The 16,550-nt window shown below is 33.6% G+C and overlaps 1 protein-coding gene and 1 pseudogene across 1 annotated transcript; one reads left to right on the plus strand and one right to left on the minus strand.

Annotated features, from left to right (window-relative positions):
• Positions 1–417: 417 nt before the first annotated feature.
• On the minus strand, positions 418–11,560 carry LOC131650736 (uncharacterized; annotated as a pseudogene).
• Positions 11,561–12,070: 510 nt separating this feature from the next.
• LOC131599997 (uncharacterized) lies at positions 12,071–12,512 on the plus strand. The gene has a single exon (XM_058872234.1). The coding sequence runs from the start codon at positions 12,071–12,073 to the stop codon at positions 12,500–12,502; it is 432 nt and encodes a 143-aa protein (XP_058728217.1). The 3' UTR covers positions 12,503–12,512.
• The last annotated feature ends 4,038 nt before the right edge of the window (positions 12,513–16,550 follow it).

A 16,550-nucleotide genomic window follows, 5' to 3' on the forward strand; every position in this document is an offset into this window, starting at 1 on the left:
ACAGTAATCAAGTGAAGATCAAACAAATCCATTGTAATATGTCTCAAACTCCCCAACCACATTGGATCCAAATAACCGGTAACTAAATATGTAAACTGTGACCATAAAATCAAAGTCAGGATTCAATCTCAAGTTGATAATCCAGATTGAATAATACTTTTAACATAAAGAACATCGGCCAGATTTCCTAAATCAACAAGATGCTCACTTGGCACTGTGCTTGGCCTTGTTATGAGAACCTAAGGCATCTTCAGTCTTAAATGACCTGCAAGTCAAAAAATTTAGTTTTATAAATTGACTTATACAGAATGAGATGAGGAGGCTGATAATTTTAAATAGACAATTCCAATCACCTGTTACAAGGTTTGCAGCTAACCACAAACTTTGCCCAAAACAGCTAAACACACACGCCTGCTATCACTCCAAATCCTTCCAAAATGCCAAAACCAAAAATTTACAAATGGGAAACAAACTTGCTCATGAAGTTTACACTCACGTTAGCTCATTATCCAAGCCATGTGCAATGTATTCCAACCTTAAAAACTGATCTCAAAACTTTTCATATTTCCCTATATTTGAACTTATCAACAAAGAGCATTTTTATTTAATAAACTTCCAAGCCTAGCATACCGGTTCACTGTGGATACAAATAAGTAAAATACCTCAGAAATGAGTGAAGTGTCATCAGAGTTGGATTCTGTGGTAGGATCTGCAGGAAAAGATAGTAATAGTGATACCTGATAAGCCCTTAAATCAAACTTTCCCAGCTTCTTGCTCCAATAGGGTACCAAGCCACAGTGTGCACTTCCACAAACAGGATCCTGAAAGCAAATATGAGTTATTAACAACACTATCTCAGACTGAGCTATTAACAATTTAAGCCATAATTGAAAATTGTGAAATCAAATTGTGTAATCTAAAGTTAAGACACAATAAACATTTTAATCTAAAGTTAATTCACTGGACGAACCATGCCAAATCCTCAAAATGTTTAGGATGCTAGTATTTAAAATCAAAAGATAAAATAACAAGTGACAAATAAAAAGACTCCAATACATCATATCTAATGATCAAAACAGCTGTGCTAAATGTTCTCAAAATATCCAAAATCCTAAGCCAGGGGATAAAAACATGCCTGCTTTGTTGAGACCAGGACCCAAGAGACGGGGAATCTGTTTAATGACAGACTCAGAAGCTAAGAAGGCATGGTGCTTCTTGGCAAGTTTCTTCACCGACTTCTTATTCTTGTTGAGCTTCTTCAAAGCTTCAACATCCATTGACTCCAAACCAATTTTCTCTGCCTGCAAATTCGAGTTAACTTTAACACAAATAACTACGCTAAAACTGGAATGATAATTATTGAAGAGCATTATTGTTGTGTTTTCAAAACATGTTACATGGAATACAAGTTCTGAAACCATTGTTCAAATCATTAAGTTCAACGGTGCTGTTTTGCATTTCTAATCCTACATTCACAAACACAACTAATGTCTATACATGGAAAATCTCTTCCTACTAAAGCACAAAATAAAAAACCAGAATTATTGAACCTAAAGGTGGTGCCAACAATTATGTGAACAGTGGTTACAGAATTGGGCTATATAACTTCAGAAGCATTGTATCTTTTCAATAAATTTCACAAATTCGTAACAATTAGAAAGCATATAAAGGCTATAAACTATGAAGCAGCGTTAAATTGAGATATAACATTGCAGCACGAAATCAAATATTCACAAATCAGTTCAACAATTGGAGAAGATGTATACCTCTTCAACGTGTTGGGCATCTCCAAGCATACAAATCTTCATCTTAGGGCGAGGGATGTGAGGCAACTTGACGGAGCCGCTGAAACGTTTATCCTTTTGTGGATCGTAGTTCTTGAGGCCAATTTGAAGCTCAATAGTTTCAACAAACTTCCTTCCTTTGTCCTTGGAATCACCATTCTGCGAGTTCGGTGTACCGGTAGCATCGGTCGAAGGGATCTTTTTGACAGTTAAAATTCCAAATAGTGTCTCAAATTCAATAACATTGTTATGGACCAAACCAGATGAAAAAAGTGTGTGTGAAGCTGCTAATGTGGCATGACCACAAAGTTTAACCTGGAATATAATAGGATCCCAATGATATTAATAATAGTAATAAGCCATGTTTAAGAGAATTGAAAAGTTTATAATGAAAAGCTAGATCCTAACCTCAATAGTAGGAGTGAACCATCTGAGACCAAAACGAGGAACAGAAGTACCATGAATTGGAGTTAAAAAACATGTTTCAGAAATATTGAATTCAGCAGCTAATGATTGCAACCATTCATCGTCTGTCTTGTTCTTATAAACACACTGCTGCTGGGTTTCCTTTGAAAGCTGAATCTGTGATACCAAAAATAATAAATAATATCAAATCGAAGAACATGAATCGAAATCTACAATCTACAGATTGTATCCAAAACTTGCAAAATGAAATGCCATGATACGATCTTAAGTGAATTACGAAAAACAAATGAAAGAAGGTGACAGAATGAGATTACATACCATAAGAGAAGCTTCTGTGAAAGACAGAGATCCTGAGGTATGATGCAGCTCTTGAAGCCCATAACTGCCGGCAAGCCATCTTTCTCTGTGATGTGAATAACGAGAGCGGTCTATCAATGAATAATTTTAAAGTTAATTTAGCTCTTAGTTATAAAACAGATGGAGGAGAAATAAGCTTGAGTATTGAGAAGAAGTTAATACCTGTTACTATAGAGAACAGATCCGAAATTGAAGGCATTTCACAAATGAAGGGATTCTCGAGTAAGAATGGCAACAAGTGATGTCCTGGTTAGAAGACCTTAAATTGGTCGATTTGCCAAAAGTTAATGCAGATACGGTTGGATTCCGAACATCTTGTGAGCCTTCAACATCTTCATAAAATACACAATCGCAATTGTCCAAGCTTTTCACGTCATTGCCTTTGTTCTTGAGGCTTCCTTTGAGAACCTGTTTTGTAAAAAAAGAAGAGAACATTTAGGTCATGGCAAGAACATTAGGTTCTAAAGAGCTTGTTTATGCAATTGAAAATGGAGTTTCATCCAACTCACTCCTCATGAGCTCAAGTACTGAACCTAACCACTCAAGTCCATTCCCACTCCCTAACTTTTCTCTGGCTTCACACGTACAAGTTGCGGTTCCTTTCACTGTATAATTGACCCGACAACACAGAGAACGTGGAGATTTTTTCATCTGCCGCAAATAACCCATTTCACACCCTTGCAGAACCGAGATTCACACGCTGCAAAACCCACGACAATAACTTCTATTCTCACCCTGCGGAAAACCGCAAAACAACACGAAATCACACTACAAGACAACCCAAAATCTGACTCTGTAAAAATGATCCCTAAGACTCAAGAAAAGCTCACTCAAAACAATTTCACTTCCTGAATAACTAGTAATGCTTAAATTTACTAAAATAATCATACACAACACAAGACATTCAAACAATAGGAACTAATTTCTGAACCAACAGTCCATTTTCAGGAGTATAAAACCCTAATTCTTCAGCTACCAATGCATGTGCTCAAAGTATAAAACCCTACCTTCGTTTTACCAATGCGATGTCGTCCTGTGAAATGAGCGATGGTGAACATTCTTCAGCTTCGTTGTCGTCACTGCGATGGTGAAAAGGGTTCGGTGAAATGCGATGAACTGGGTTTTGATTCTCTATGAGAAGAACTCAGAAATTCGTTGAAAATTCTGATGCGACTTTCTTCTTCGATTCTGTTTTCGGTGAAATTTGTTGAAAACTGGGGTTTAGAACGAGAGTTTCTGAAAACTGGGTTTAGAATGAAATTAGATTATTATATTCAATTTATTATACCATTAATATTCATAATAATGTTTAAATTATCTTATAAATTTAAATTTTCATTAATTTGTTAATAATATTTAAATTATTTGTTAACATGTAACATAGATTACATATTTTGAGTTATAAAATTAAATAAAATTTTGTAGTTTATTTAAATTTACACCCTTTTTTTCAATTAAAGGGAGTAATTGAAATTTGATTATAATAATATTTTTAATTTAAACCCATTTTTAAAAAATAGGGTGTATATTGTCACATGATAATACTTAAAATGATACTTTATTTATAAAATTGCCACTGCGTTTCTCATTTACACCCATTTTTAGTATAATGGGTGTAAATTTTAAAATTATATTAATCTTTTTGCACTAGTGTGTTTAGTATTAGTATAACTTATATAAGCTACTTATCACCATGTACATTTTAGTGACTTGTGTGATCTTCTCAAGTGAAGATATTGTTTGAAAATTAATTGTATATTAAATTAATTGAAGTTAGAATAGTGAATGAAATCACTTTTTAATAGTATTTTGAGCACTCTTAAATTTTAAATTGTCTTAGAGTTAACGCGCAGAAATATTCAAGATAATTTAAACTATTTTGGATTGCATAAGACCGATGAAAATTCGAATGTAAGGAAGATGAAAGTCGAAATTTGTAGTAAAGAGAATATACTTTTCTATATATTTTTTTTGAATTCGGAATTATGAATTTATATGTCAAGTAATGTTGTTTCATAAGATTACGACTCTTCCCTTGATGAAACACACCCTTTCAACAACACTTTTTGGTTGTGTGTTACAACTTTTCGCCTTCTACAACACTTTAGAAGCGTTGTCTATTCTAAATGTATTATGTAACACTTCACAAACCAATATCTATGTCCGAATTCAAAATACAACTGCCTACTGCAACACTTCACAAAGCGTTGCCGATTTTTCAAATTCAAAAACAAGCTACCTACTGCATTATTTCACTAGTGCTGCCTATTTTTGAATTCAGAAAACAACCTTTACTTGCATATTTCCTTGTCATTTTGGAAGACACTCATGGTAATTAATTATTACTAATTATAATAATCTCCCGCCTGTTCTAATAATGACAAAGTCTATTCTAAAAAAAGTGAAATAAATAATGTTAATACATTTAAGTATCTAATTTTAAAAAACAATTTATAATTATATTTCTAATTTAACCCTTTTCGCACTCATCAAACTTACCTATGACCATTTTACTTCAATGTTAAATTCAGAATTAATAACTTTGACAGAGTCTCTTTTAGCTTGTGGTATATTGTACATGCGTCCAACTACACATGGCTTATGGCTTTTTGTTTGTTTATGGGTTGATATTTACTTATTACCCATTAGATATGTCTATGTTCCGCCGATGATCCTTTTCCATTCTACCCCAACTAACATAATGCTTCATCCTCACAGACATGTCACCTCCAAGACATGTTACTCAATTGTTTCTACCCACACACATCATTTCTCCTAAAGGCATGAGGCAATAATATTATTAAAATATGAACCCTTCGCAGCTGTACTGTTTACACAATTATATTATAATTTAGCCTAACCACTTTGATTCACCTCCTATCTTTATGCTATTGCTAAGTTATAGATAACTGAGGTAAACCTTTAAACACATACCTGCAGTCTGTGAAGAACAATCACATATGAGTGAATCCAATGACACACTTGCATCCATTGCAAGGAAAAAGAGAAAAATGATGTTGGCAGAAGCTTAACAATTAGAGTTCTAACAAGGACAATGTTGTTATTTCACCATCCACACTTTCGAATCCAATGTCAAATTACACACAAACAACTCCAAAAAAAAGGTTTGATATGCCACGCTTTGGACACATTTAGCAACAATGAAGTGGTGTAAATCGCAAGTATACGAATGACGTCAAAGTAATACATAAGATTATAGTTCCCACAGAGATCAATCGTCAATCTATCGATTTCTATTATTAAGGTGCTTATCTAAGGTGGATCAATTCAGTTGTTTGAGAGTATACAATGCAAGGAAATAAAATAATAATGTAAATTCAGATAAAAGGCAGGCTCGAATATAATTCACATAAGTCAGATAATATTCTGATTGTTTCTAAATAGAACTACTTTGGGGGCAATATTTTCTACTCTTGAAAAGAAACAATTCAACGGGAACTTGGCACTTTCGCAGACTAAGAACCGACTTTGCTCTCTAATCAATTCCTTCTATTTTCACTTATAAAAGGTGCTTTTAGCGTTAAAGAAGTAAACCTATTTTTAAGAAATTGGTTCCTCGACTTAGTAAAAAAGTAGTTTTAACTTGGAAGATTTGACTTAAAAGAGAGTCATGGCTTACGCTCAAGAATCGGATTTCAAACCCATAAAAGCGTTCGAAAACAATTTCAAAATCGTTTTCTAAAAGTGTCAAAGATTCCTAATTAACCAAACAAAACTCTTTCTCCCTTTTTGAATGGTTAAAAACTAACCAAGTTTAACTTTGAAAATAGGACGACTTTTCGATCTTATCCAAACAATTGAGTACAGAAAACTTGTGTTAAAAGTTAAAATAACCCCTAAAGTATTTCTACAAATAGAATATATGGAATGTTATCACGACGACGGTCCTTACATTCTTACCTTTAAAGACTTAGCCATACATGGAAATGAAAGTAAGCATATTAAAGATGAGCACGTTAAAATAGAAATAGAGACAAGCAAGATAATAAATCAATTAAAGCAATTGCAATATAAAAGCAATTAAATAAAATTAAGACTGTGAATAAGGAGCCTGTTCCAAAACAGAGTCTTTAACCTGATACAACTGAAAAGTATATGCGACTGGAATAAAAATGGCGGCAAGATTAAAAAGGTGCTCCAACCTATAATCAACAACTAACAGTGCAACAACCCCTCGATGTAATGAATTGTTGCTTTTACAAATGATAAATATAGGCTTAGTGTTGTGAACTAAGTTGGATGACGAACGAATTAGCGAAAACTCCTTTTTATAAAAGTTCTTTAGGCTATGCTTTTACAGGAATTCCCCTAAACTCCTTTTGGGCGGTATCTTCTTTTGTGAAGACGGCGGGCACCGAGTGTGTAAAATAGGAGATCATGAAGGACGTGGCAGTCCCCATATCTAACGGTTGTCGAGATTTAGTGGATGTCCCGACCAAATTTCTTTCGGTGTCTTCATATCTATCACATCGAAGGACATCTGTTTATCAGGTATGTTATTGTCAAAATAGACTATTCCCAAAACACCTTTTTTAACCCAGCACTAGCTAACATGCATCTAACTCTTTCTAAAATGGTTCGATTAAACCTTTCAGCCAAACCATTTTGTTGGGGAGTACATGCAGTAATTTTGTGCCTTACAATACTAGAGGCTGCACAAAAATTGTCGAATGCCACATTGAAAAATTCTAGGCCATTGTCGGTTTTCAACCTCTGTACCTTTCTGCCAGTCTAATTTTCGACCAGAGTCTTCCAAATTTTTAAATTCTCAAAATTTTCATCCTTATTCTTTTAGATGAATACCTCTAACTTTCTGGAATAATCATCAACTATGGATAGAAAATACCTTGCTCCTGAATGTGATAGACACCTTGCATCCCTCTAAAGATCATCATGGATGTAATCAAGGGATCCATGTGTTCTTTGTTTGCCTTTATTGAACTTCACTCTACAAGATTTTATTAGTACACAGGGTTCACAAACTTCAGCTTTTCAACTCTGTCTCCACCAAGCAGATTTTGTTTTCCCAATTCGCTCAAACTCCTTTCACTGACATAGCCCAATATCACGTGCCAAATTTCTATCTTCAACAAAGGTTTTATCGATGCAACATCTACATAACCACTTACAACTTCAACCTCAAGGGTATACAAGCCTTGCTTTTTCACGTCTCTCAAGACTTCCTTCGACCCCTTCATGACTCTTAGGACACTTTTCTCTCCTTGATAAACATATCCTTTCTTGTCTAATTCACCAAGAGAAATCAAATTTCTCTTCAAATTAGGTACATATCAGGCTTCAGTCAACAACCTTATTGGCTCATCATAGAGCTTGAATATCACAAATCCAACACATGCAATCTTGCAATCTTTTTTGTTTTCCAGCATACAGATCCACCATCTTGATCACATAGTTCCTCAAACAAGTATTTTTTTGGATTTATATGCCAAGTGCAACCTAAATCCATATTCCACTATTTACTTGAGTCGCTGCTTGAAACCACAAGAATATCAAAGGAGTCGAAATCATGTTGAACAATGGCATCGTTGCCATTATCCTTAAGTCCATGATGTTTCAGGCATTTAGGACACACTTTTCTTGTATGAACCTCCTTCTTATAATGATAACATCGAATACTAGATGAATCACCGGTATAATACTTATGCTTTCTTTTACCCTTCTTCTTTTCGAACTTGCCATCTCTTTTTGTGAATTTCTCCTTAACCAATAGGCCTTCACCTGTCGAAGATGGCTTGTGCTCCTTTTGTTTGTTCAAATATTTAGAATACAAGGCTGGTTGAACTTCTTCAAAGGTTAGGGACTCTCTTTCATACAAGAGAGTTTTTTAAAGTGAGCATATGACTTGGGCAAAGCATACAACAACAATAGCGCTTGATCTTCATCATCGATCTTGACATTGATATTTTCAAGATCAAGAATCAGCTTGTTGAACATATCCAACTGCTCATCCAATACTTTGTCTTCACTCGCCTTAAATGAATACAAAGCTTACTTCAGGTAGAGTCGATTTACCAACGATTTGGTCATGTACAAACTGTCGAGTTTTACCCATAAGCCTGATGTTGTCATCTCCTTCAAGACCCATAGAAGAATCTTATCACCAAGGCTCAATAATATAGTGCTATAGGCTTTCTCTACCATTTTAGTTGTCTCCTTCTCTCTTAACGTAACGTCCATGGCAGCGACTCCCTTCAGCGCTTCTAAACAACCCTTCTGAACAAGTAGGATTTTCATCTTCAAGCGCCACCGACCGAAATCGTTCACTCCGGTGAACTTTTCAATCTCATACTTTGATGAAAGCATCTTTTCCATGCTCACCACAACAATTTTTTGTGAAATCGATGTCAAGAACAAATTATAATAGGTTTCTTTTTTTGGCAAGAAACCCACAAAGGTAGGAACTATTACATCCACCATTATATATTTTGTTCTTTCTTGTGAATGCATTTTCTCAAGATAATGAAATCTTTTCTTTATGTTAAAGAACGCTGGAAAAGTTCTAAAATGGATTACAAGTGCAGGAAAAATATCTCTGCTTCAAGTTAAACAAATAAGGGAGATCAACCTTCAAAAACTTATTAGAAGTTGGATGCTTACAAGATATGCAACAAAATCTGGTTTGTTGTTCTCCAAGAATAACAACGACAATGATGAATATGGATTTGTTGTAGCCAATGTATATTAATATTATGTTTAAATAATGTAATGTTTAAAAAAAAAACTTATTCACCTCAATTTCTACTGAAATCGAGGGGTAAATATATTTTACCTCTGTTGTGATGGGGATATTTTAGCGTGATTATTGAGGATATTGATCATTGTCCTTACACAAATCTTCGTCGTCCATTGTATGAGTATCAACGCTCAAGATACTACCATTAGTGATCCTCTTGAAACATTAAAAAAACTTCCATTATAAAATCATGTTGAATATCAAAAATTAATAATGAAACATCATGAAGCACTGGAAACTATCGACATCCACCACTTTAAGGTTTGCAAGGGCATTTTCCATGAAAAGTTCTTTATGATGGATTGCAAGAGCAGAAAATTATTTGGGTTTAAGGGTTTTGTTCTTAAATATATATTTGAGAAGAAAATTATTTATTTATCTAACCTATTTTTTTTATATCAGAAATAAATGCATACAAAAGCCATAAAGAATAAATGGCACCAAACATTTGATCTACCCCAAAATTCAATAATTTAAAGATCTAAAATCAGATCTTTAGGGATTTTTTTCAATATTCTGTATAACCAATGTAATATTCTGGGTAAACAATGTAGTTTGTAAACAAATTAATTTATTAATATTCTGTGTAAACAATGTAACGAGTTTAAAAAAAAATCTATATTACCCCTCGATTTTATTGATAAACTGAGAGGTATGATGCGTTAGGTTTGAAAATAATAAAAATGCAGATGTTGGGGTTCGAACCCATGTGCAGATAACTTAACCCCTCGGTTTTTAATTAACTGAGGGATAAAGTGGCAGCTTTTCATGACGACTTTCGTTACCTCGCTTTTGTAGTCGAATTCAAATGTATTTCACGTCCGAGGTGAAATGTGTTTTTTTTATAGTAGTGAAGAGACTTAAGTCGTTGAGAATCAATTTAATTTTATGCTTGGAAGGCCGGCCATGGAAGCGATGTATCTACTACGATGTGCAATGGAGCAGTATTGGATGGACCAACAAGATTTGCACTTAATTTTTATTAATTTTGAGAAGGCATATGATAGAGTATCTAGAGAAATTTTGTGCAAAAACCTAGAGAAGAAAGGGGTTAGGATATCACATATTTGAGCTATCGAAAATATGTATGAACGAGTCTCGACCAGTGTGTTGACACAAGGTGGAGAGACAGACAATTTCCCTATTACAATAGATTTGCATCAAGGTTCAACCATAAGGTCAAATCTTTTTACCTTAATTTTTATGTACTCACAAAACACATCCAAGAGCTAGCACTGAGATGCAATCTTTTTGCAAATGATATATCCTACTTGGAGAGTTAAAGGAGGATTTAAAGAAGAGGTTCGAGACTTGGATACAAGCTTTAAAAACATATTGTTTTTCGCTTAAACAGAAGTAAGACGAATTATATGGAATGTAAGTTCAATGAAAGAAGAAGTGTTTCTAACCAAAAGGTGAAAGTTGGAAACTATATAATTCCTCAAGTCACACAGTTTAAATATCTTGGGTCCATAATATAAAATGATGGAGAAATAAAAGGGGAGATAAATCATCGGATTCAAGTTGGGTAGCTCAAATGGAGAAGGCTTTAGGGATTCTATGTGACATAAAGGTACCGTTCAAGCTGAAGGAAAATTTTATCACACTACGGTAAAACCTACGATGTTGTATGAGACAGAATGTTGGGCGGTTAAGAATCAATAAGAGAATAAAATATGTATAATTGAGATGAAGATATTGGTTTGAATATGTGGTAAAACTGGACATAATAGGATTAATAAATAAAAATATTAAAGAGTATTCTGGTAGCTCCTATAGTAAAAAAGATGGTGAAAAATAAACTTAGATAATTTGAACATGTATAAAAGAGTAGATCAGATGGAGAGAGAGAAAAAATTAAAAAAATTAAAAGAAAAATTATTCAAAAAAATTTCAAAATTAACGATCTGGATAAAAACATATTCTTTGATAGAGTTGATTCTTTGTATCCGACTAGACTCAGTAGGATAACTCTTAATTTTAGTGTTATTTTAGATGAATATATTATGCACTTTAAAACAATGACTCCACCGCTCTAAAGAACTACTAGATCAGAGCTATTGGATCCTGAGACCTGGCAAAAGCACTTTATTTTATTTTATTTTATTTTATTTTATTTTATTTTATTTTATTGTAAACACATGTAAAATAGTTCTACACTATTTGTACATATAAATTAATCCAAGAGGATTTAAATAACAATAAGATATGGTGCCATTTTAAAGAATTTGCACAATGAGCACGTTCTTAAGAAAAATATCACCAGTACTAGTCACTCACGTGGTGGTAATTATAATATTTTAATTCAAACCATGACAAGTCAACTAAATTAAATCCCCCTTCAATGATTTTATCTGACTAAGCGGTATACTATTGTGTACTTGGAAGTATTAGGCTACCATTCCACACAATCAACCAAAAGATTCATCGTATATTATACATTGGTTCAATGGTCAACAGATTACACCCTTTACGACTGCCATGCACACGAACGAACGAACGACCATATGACATAAGACCCAATCTAGTTGCCGTGGCGATCAAATAATAAACTAATCATAATGTTTACTATCTAATCCATTTCTCTCTATAAATACATTTATCTAAACCTCTCTTTCTCTTAGTACTACAAACTTTCATCATTTATTCTTTTAAAACTTAATTAAATATACAGTCACTGAATTTTCGTTGAAAATAATATTTGAAACTAATTATTCTTGTGTAAAAAATGGGAAACTCTTGCATGGCAGCATCGTCAATGGAATGGGATGGAGAGGACTGGGAAGAATCTTTGAAGCAGCCAAAGCAATGTTCATCATCATCATCATCATCAAGTAAGGTGTTTGACCAAACTTCTCATCTTGATCACCATCAGAATAAGGAGAATGATGTTTTAGGAAAGCTTAGAGATTCTTGTAATGTAAATGGGAAAATCACGTTGAAGATTTCAAAGAGTGAGCTAGCTGAATTATTGGGAGCGATACAACAGAATAATAATAATCAAGAGCCGCAGAAACAGATGAAGATGAAGAAGAAGGAATTAAGTTCTGCAGAACAAGTTCTTTATCGGATAATAAAAGCTAGAGACCATGAAATTGCAAATAAGCATCATTGGAGTAGTCATTGGAAACCGGTTTTAGAGACTATTCCTGAATGTTAATTAATTAGCAAATTACTAAGACGATTAGTTGAGTTGTTCAGTATAATTTATAAGGTACCTATAGCCATGTACATTTTGGTTACTTATGTAATCTTCTCTTTAATTATATAAGTGAAGATATACAGTTCCTAAAAAATTTATATCAAATCCAAATTTACTTTCTGAAAAAAAATAATTAATTTATCAATATTCTATGTGTTTTTCTTAAAACAAGTTTTTCAAGTGTCTAAGAGATGTGAAAGGGTTAGAATACTACTTAACTAATTTGATGAAATTAATTAAGTGAAAATAATATAGTAATTGAATGGGTTTTGATAAATATGATTTGATATCTACCTAAAAGTTATTTTAAAGTGTGAAGTTATCTTCACATATTTATATGATAAAGAGCCTAGAAACTTAACAGCATCTCCAATGATGCAATTTATTTTTTGGGTTCTTCGTGAGACCCTTTAAACCACATCATCTCGAAGCAATTCAGTCAATTATCATTTTAATAGTGCAACTCTAAAGAATATCTATTGAATCCCACAATTTTATTTTATATATTAATGACTTATTCATATTAAAGCTGAAACACACCACATTTATAATTTTTAATATTTTTTATTCCATGCAACCGTTGCAGTGCGTTGCAGTGCAATGCAACGTTCTCCACCAAGCACAATTGCAATATCCACTTTTTCTTAAAAGTTGGTGTCCAAGCTGGCGAACCATAACAATGACCCACTCGTTGGAGATGGTCTAAGTAACGTATGGCTTCAAACAAATTTCAATATCACAACTACCAACTATAGCACCGACCCTCACATATAGCACAAGTCTAGATCAAATGTCCACATTGCCATCTTAACCAAACTCTAATATCATGTTAAATATGTTTTGATCTCAAATCTAAAATTTAGCTCAAGGGCGAGGTTTCCCTCACATATTTATATATTCAACAGTACAGCAGGAACCTAAGCAATGTGAAACTTCAATAACACAAAATCATATTTAACACTCACCCCCACGCTTAGCACGAGCTTGAGTCAAATGTCTATATTGCAGACCAACCCAATTACGATATCATGTTAAATATGCTTGGATCTCAACCCCAAAATTTTTTCTAAAGGGTGAAGTTGCCCTCATATATTTATCCAATCAACATCTCAAAAATCTAAGTAATATGAGACTTCAAACAAACTCCAACATCATAACTACCAACTTCCTTAGTTTTGAGAAGGAGTTAATAAGTAATGAAAATAAAAAAATATTTATTCTTAAAAAAAAGATTGCGACCTACACGAGTAATAATGATAGGTTTTACACTATAAATACTACTCTAGATCTAAGTTGCATAAGAGATAAAACATAAAAACAACTTTCTTTATATCATAATCTGAATTAGAACTTACAATATATAGGAGTGTTAGTCATAATCAAATGGGCCATGGGCCATTTAATTTTAAAACATAAACATAATAATTGGGTCACAAGTCTAAAGACACCTCTAATCAATAATAAAGTTATTTAATAGTATATGTCTTCTTTTTTCTATTGGGCCTTTTTGTTAGCTTATCAATACTTAATGTCCCGATAGGAACCTTATTCTCAAGGTTCATAGGAAAAAGGTCTGTTGACAAATGAAGAGGTTGTGGGCCGGATGATGGGCTAGAGGATGATGGGTTATCTGGCATGGGTTGGTGTTGAAAGTATTTTTGGGTAAATATTTTCGGTAATATATCGTATCCACAGGGATTGGTTAATATCACTGCCGTTCTATAGTTGTTTATTTTGAGTTAGGAAAATTGGGTTGGTTTGTTTTATAATTCTAATAATATCAAAAGTAGACAATAAATTAAAAGCGAGTAATGAACTGTTGTTAACGATTAGAGAAATATGTTGAACCTTAGGGTTCATCAACCTATTCCTATACAATTATCAATTAATTCACAATTGAACAATCTTTTGAATCATTATCTTCACTTATCCTCAAATAAGATTCCATGTCTGCAAATCAAATTAGATAACTTTTACCGGTATGAGACTCGATCTCTCCAAATATCAATAACGATAATAGTAATTAAGAACGATAATTATGAAAACCCAATTACAATTCCATCTCTGCAAATTGCAATTGAATCAATATAGTAACCTAGGGCAAAAGTTAAATCCTTTCTTTCGATCAAAGATTCAACGATAATTTAAGAATAAAAACAAGATTTCTTATTGATAATGAATTCAAATAATTGTTCACAGGAATTAATTAATGGTATTGTATATTCATAGGTTAACTACTACCTTAGATTCAACAAGAGGGATTTAGCTCTCCATGGACATGAAGAACACACAACGATTAATGGAAGAATTCATCTTCATCAAAGGAATGTCTTCGCTTGATAGAGAATTGGTCTTCTATTGATGATTGTGGCTGCACCTTCAGATTGCTCTCCTAATTTCGCTCTTCACAAAAAAGTTCTCTTTCTCTTGGAAGCTAGGGCTTTTAAGTAGAAGTTTTGGGCTTTTAACGCCGAGGCCGCGGCGCGGCAACGGATGTGCGCGGCGCGATCACAAACAGAGACTTTGGCGCGGCGCTGGCTAGAACTCCCGCGGCGCGCCCTTGTCAAACTTCATCTTTTTTGCTTTGCCTTTGAGACTTCCAGCTTTCTTTCCTCTTCATGTTTTCCTAAAGCTCCAGTTCAACTCTAAACCTGCATCAATAATACCCACAAGTGATTCGATTTGCTTTACACATGAACTGAACCTTTTCAATTCAATTCTTAATAAAAACCTATGGATTTATCACAATTTGCATTAGTTTAGAGAAGAAATCACTTATATTAACACATGAATTTACCATTAATTTACTCCTAACAAACTCTCCCCAACTTAGAGTTTTGTTTGTCCCTAAACAAAATTACTTACCTCCAGCAAAGTTTACCGACAATCATGCAACAAGTTTTTCAAAAAGTTTTTTCTCAAGTGGTTCAATCCAGTAACTAAGTCAAATACTCCTCTTCTACCTGCAAACTCAGAATATACACATGAAACAAACTTTGAAAGCAAATTACCTCCAGAAGTTCAAAACACTACACAGTTGCTTGAATCAGCACTAAACACTCTCATCAAAAAGTATGATGAATAAAAAAAGGGTTAAACTCTCATCCAAACAATTAAATCAACAAAGATCCATATCATACGTTCACCAAATTGCTCGCATCAAGTCTTGTGGAATCTGAGAATCAGAAGGTCTTTCTATGGTTGTAATGTGGTTTAGATTCAAAGAAAAGAAGATAATCAAGGGTTGTTCCTACTCTAGGGAAGCATCCAATTCATAACTTATTTCTTTTTCTCTAAAACTCTAATTCTTTTACCTGTCCATCTTTTTTCATTCATTCGTAGCTTGATTCTTCTTTTTCACTTTTTTTTTTCAACAATCTTTATATTCAAACGTTGTTACTTCTCTCTTTTTTTTTTCAAGCTACGACTTCTTTTATCTTTCACCGATTACCATAAGTACTTACTCTTCTTTTGAATGTGACTCTCCCCAACTTGGAGATCAACCTGTATTCAGATTATATGAATGCTCCCCTACTTTCTAAAAAGGGTCAAAGAGAAAACACATCACCAAATTTTATGGTTGATGATCCAGAACAAAACTTTTTATTGAGATCAAAACTCACCAGGTATTTTCCTTGGTGCATATTATGATGCTTATCTTGACCTCAGGCTCAAAGAATGGTTAGCAAAAGATCACACTCTCACAGAAGAAATTAAGTTGCATGTTTAGAATAGGCTAAAAGAACTCTCAGATTCAAACAATTGCCTAAATCACTTTCACAGATTTCCACAGACGATGCAACAACCGGTTTAGCATGATACAAACACGTCAAAATAATTGATGGTCTCCTGCATATAGTAAACAATGGAAAGTTTTCCTCACAATGGTTAAGGCTAAGCTGATCCAATAAACAATGTACCATAAAGAACTTCTGACAGTATTTACTAACACCTTAAGTTTCATTGCACACATTAAGAGTTTGAGTTTGAAAATTCATACCTGCTT

Source organism: Vicia villosa, linkage group LG1 (genome assembly GCF_029867415.1).
Source record: "Vicia villosa cultivar HV-30 ecotype Madison, WI linkage group LG1, Vvil1.0, whole genome shotgun sequence".
Taxonomy (NCBI): Eukaryota; Viridiplantae; Streptophyta; class Magnoliopsida; order Fabales; family Fabaceae; genus Vicia; species Vicia villosa.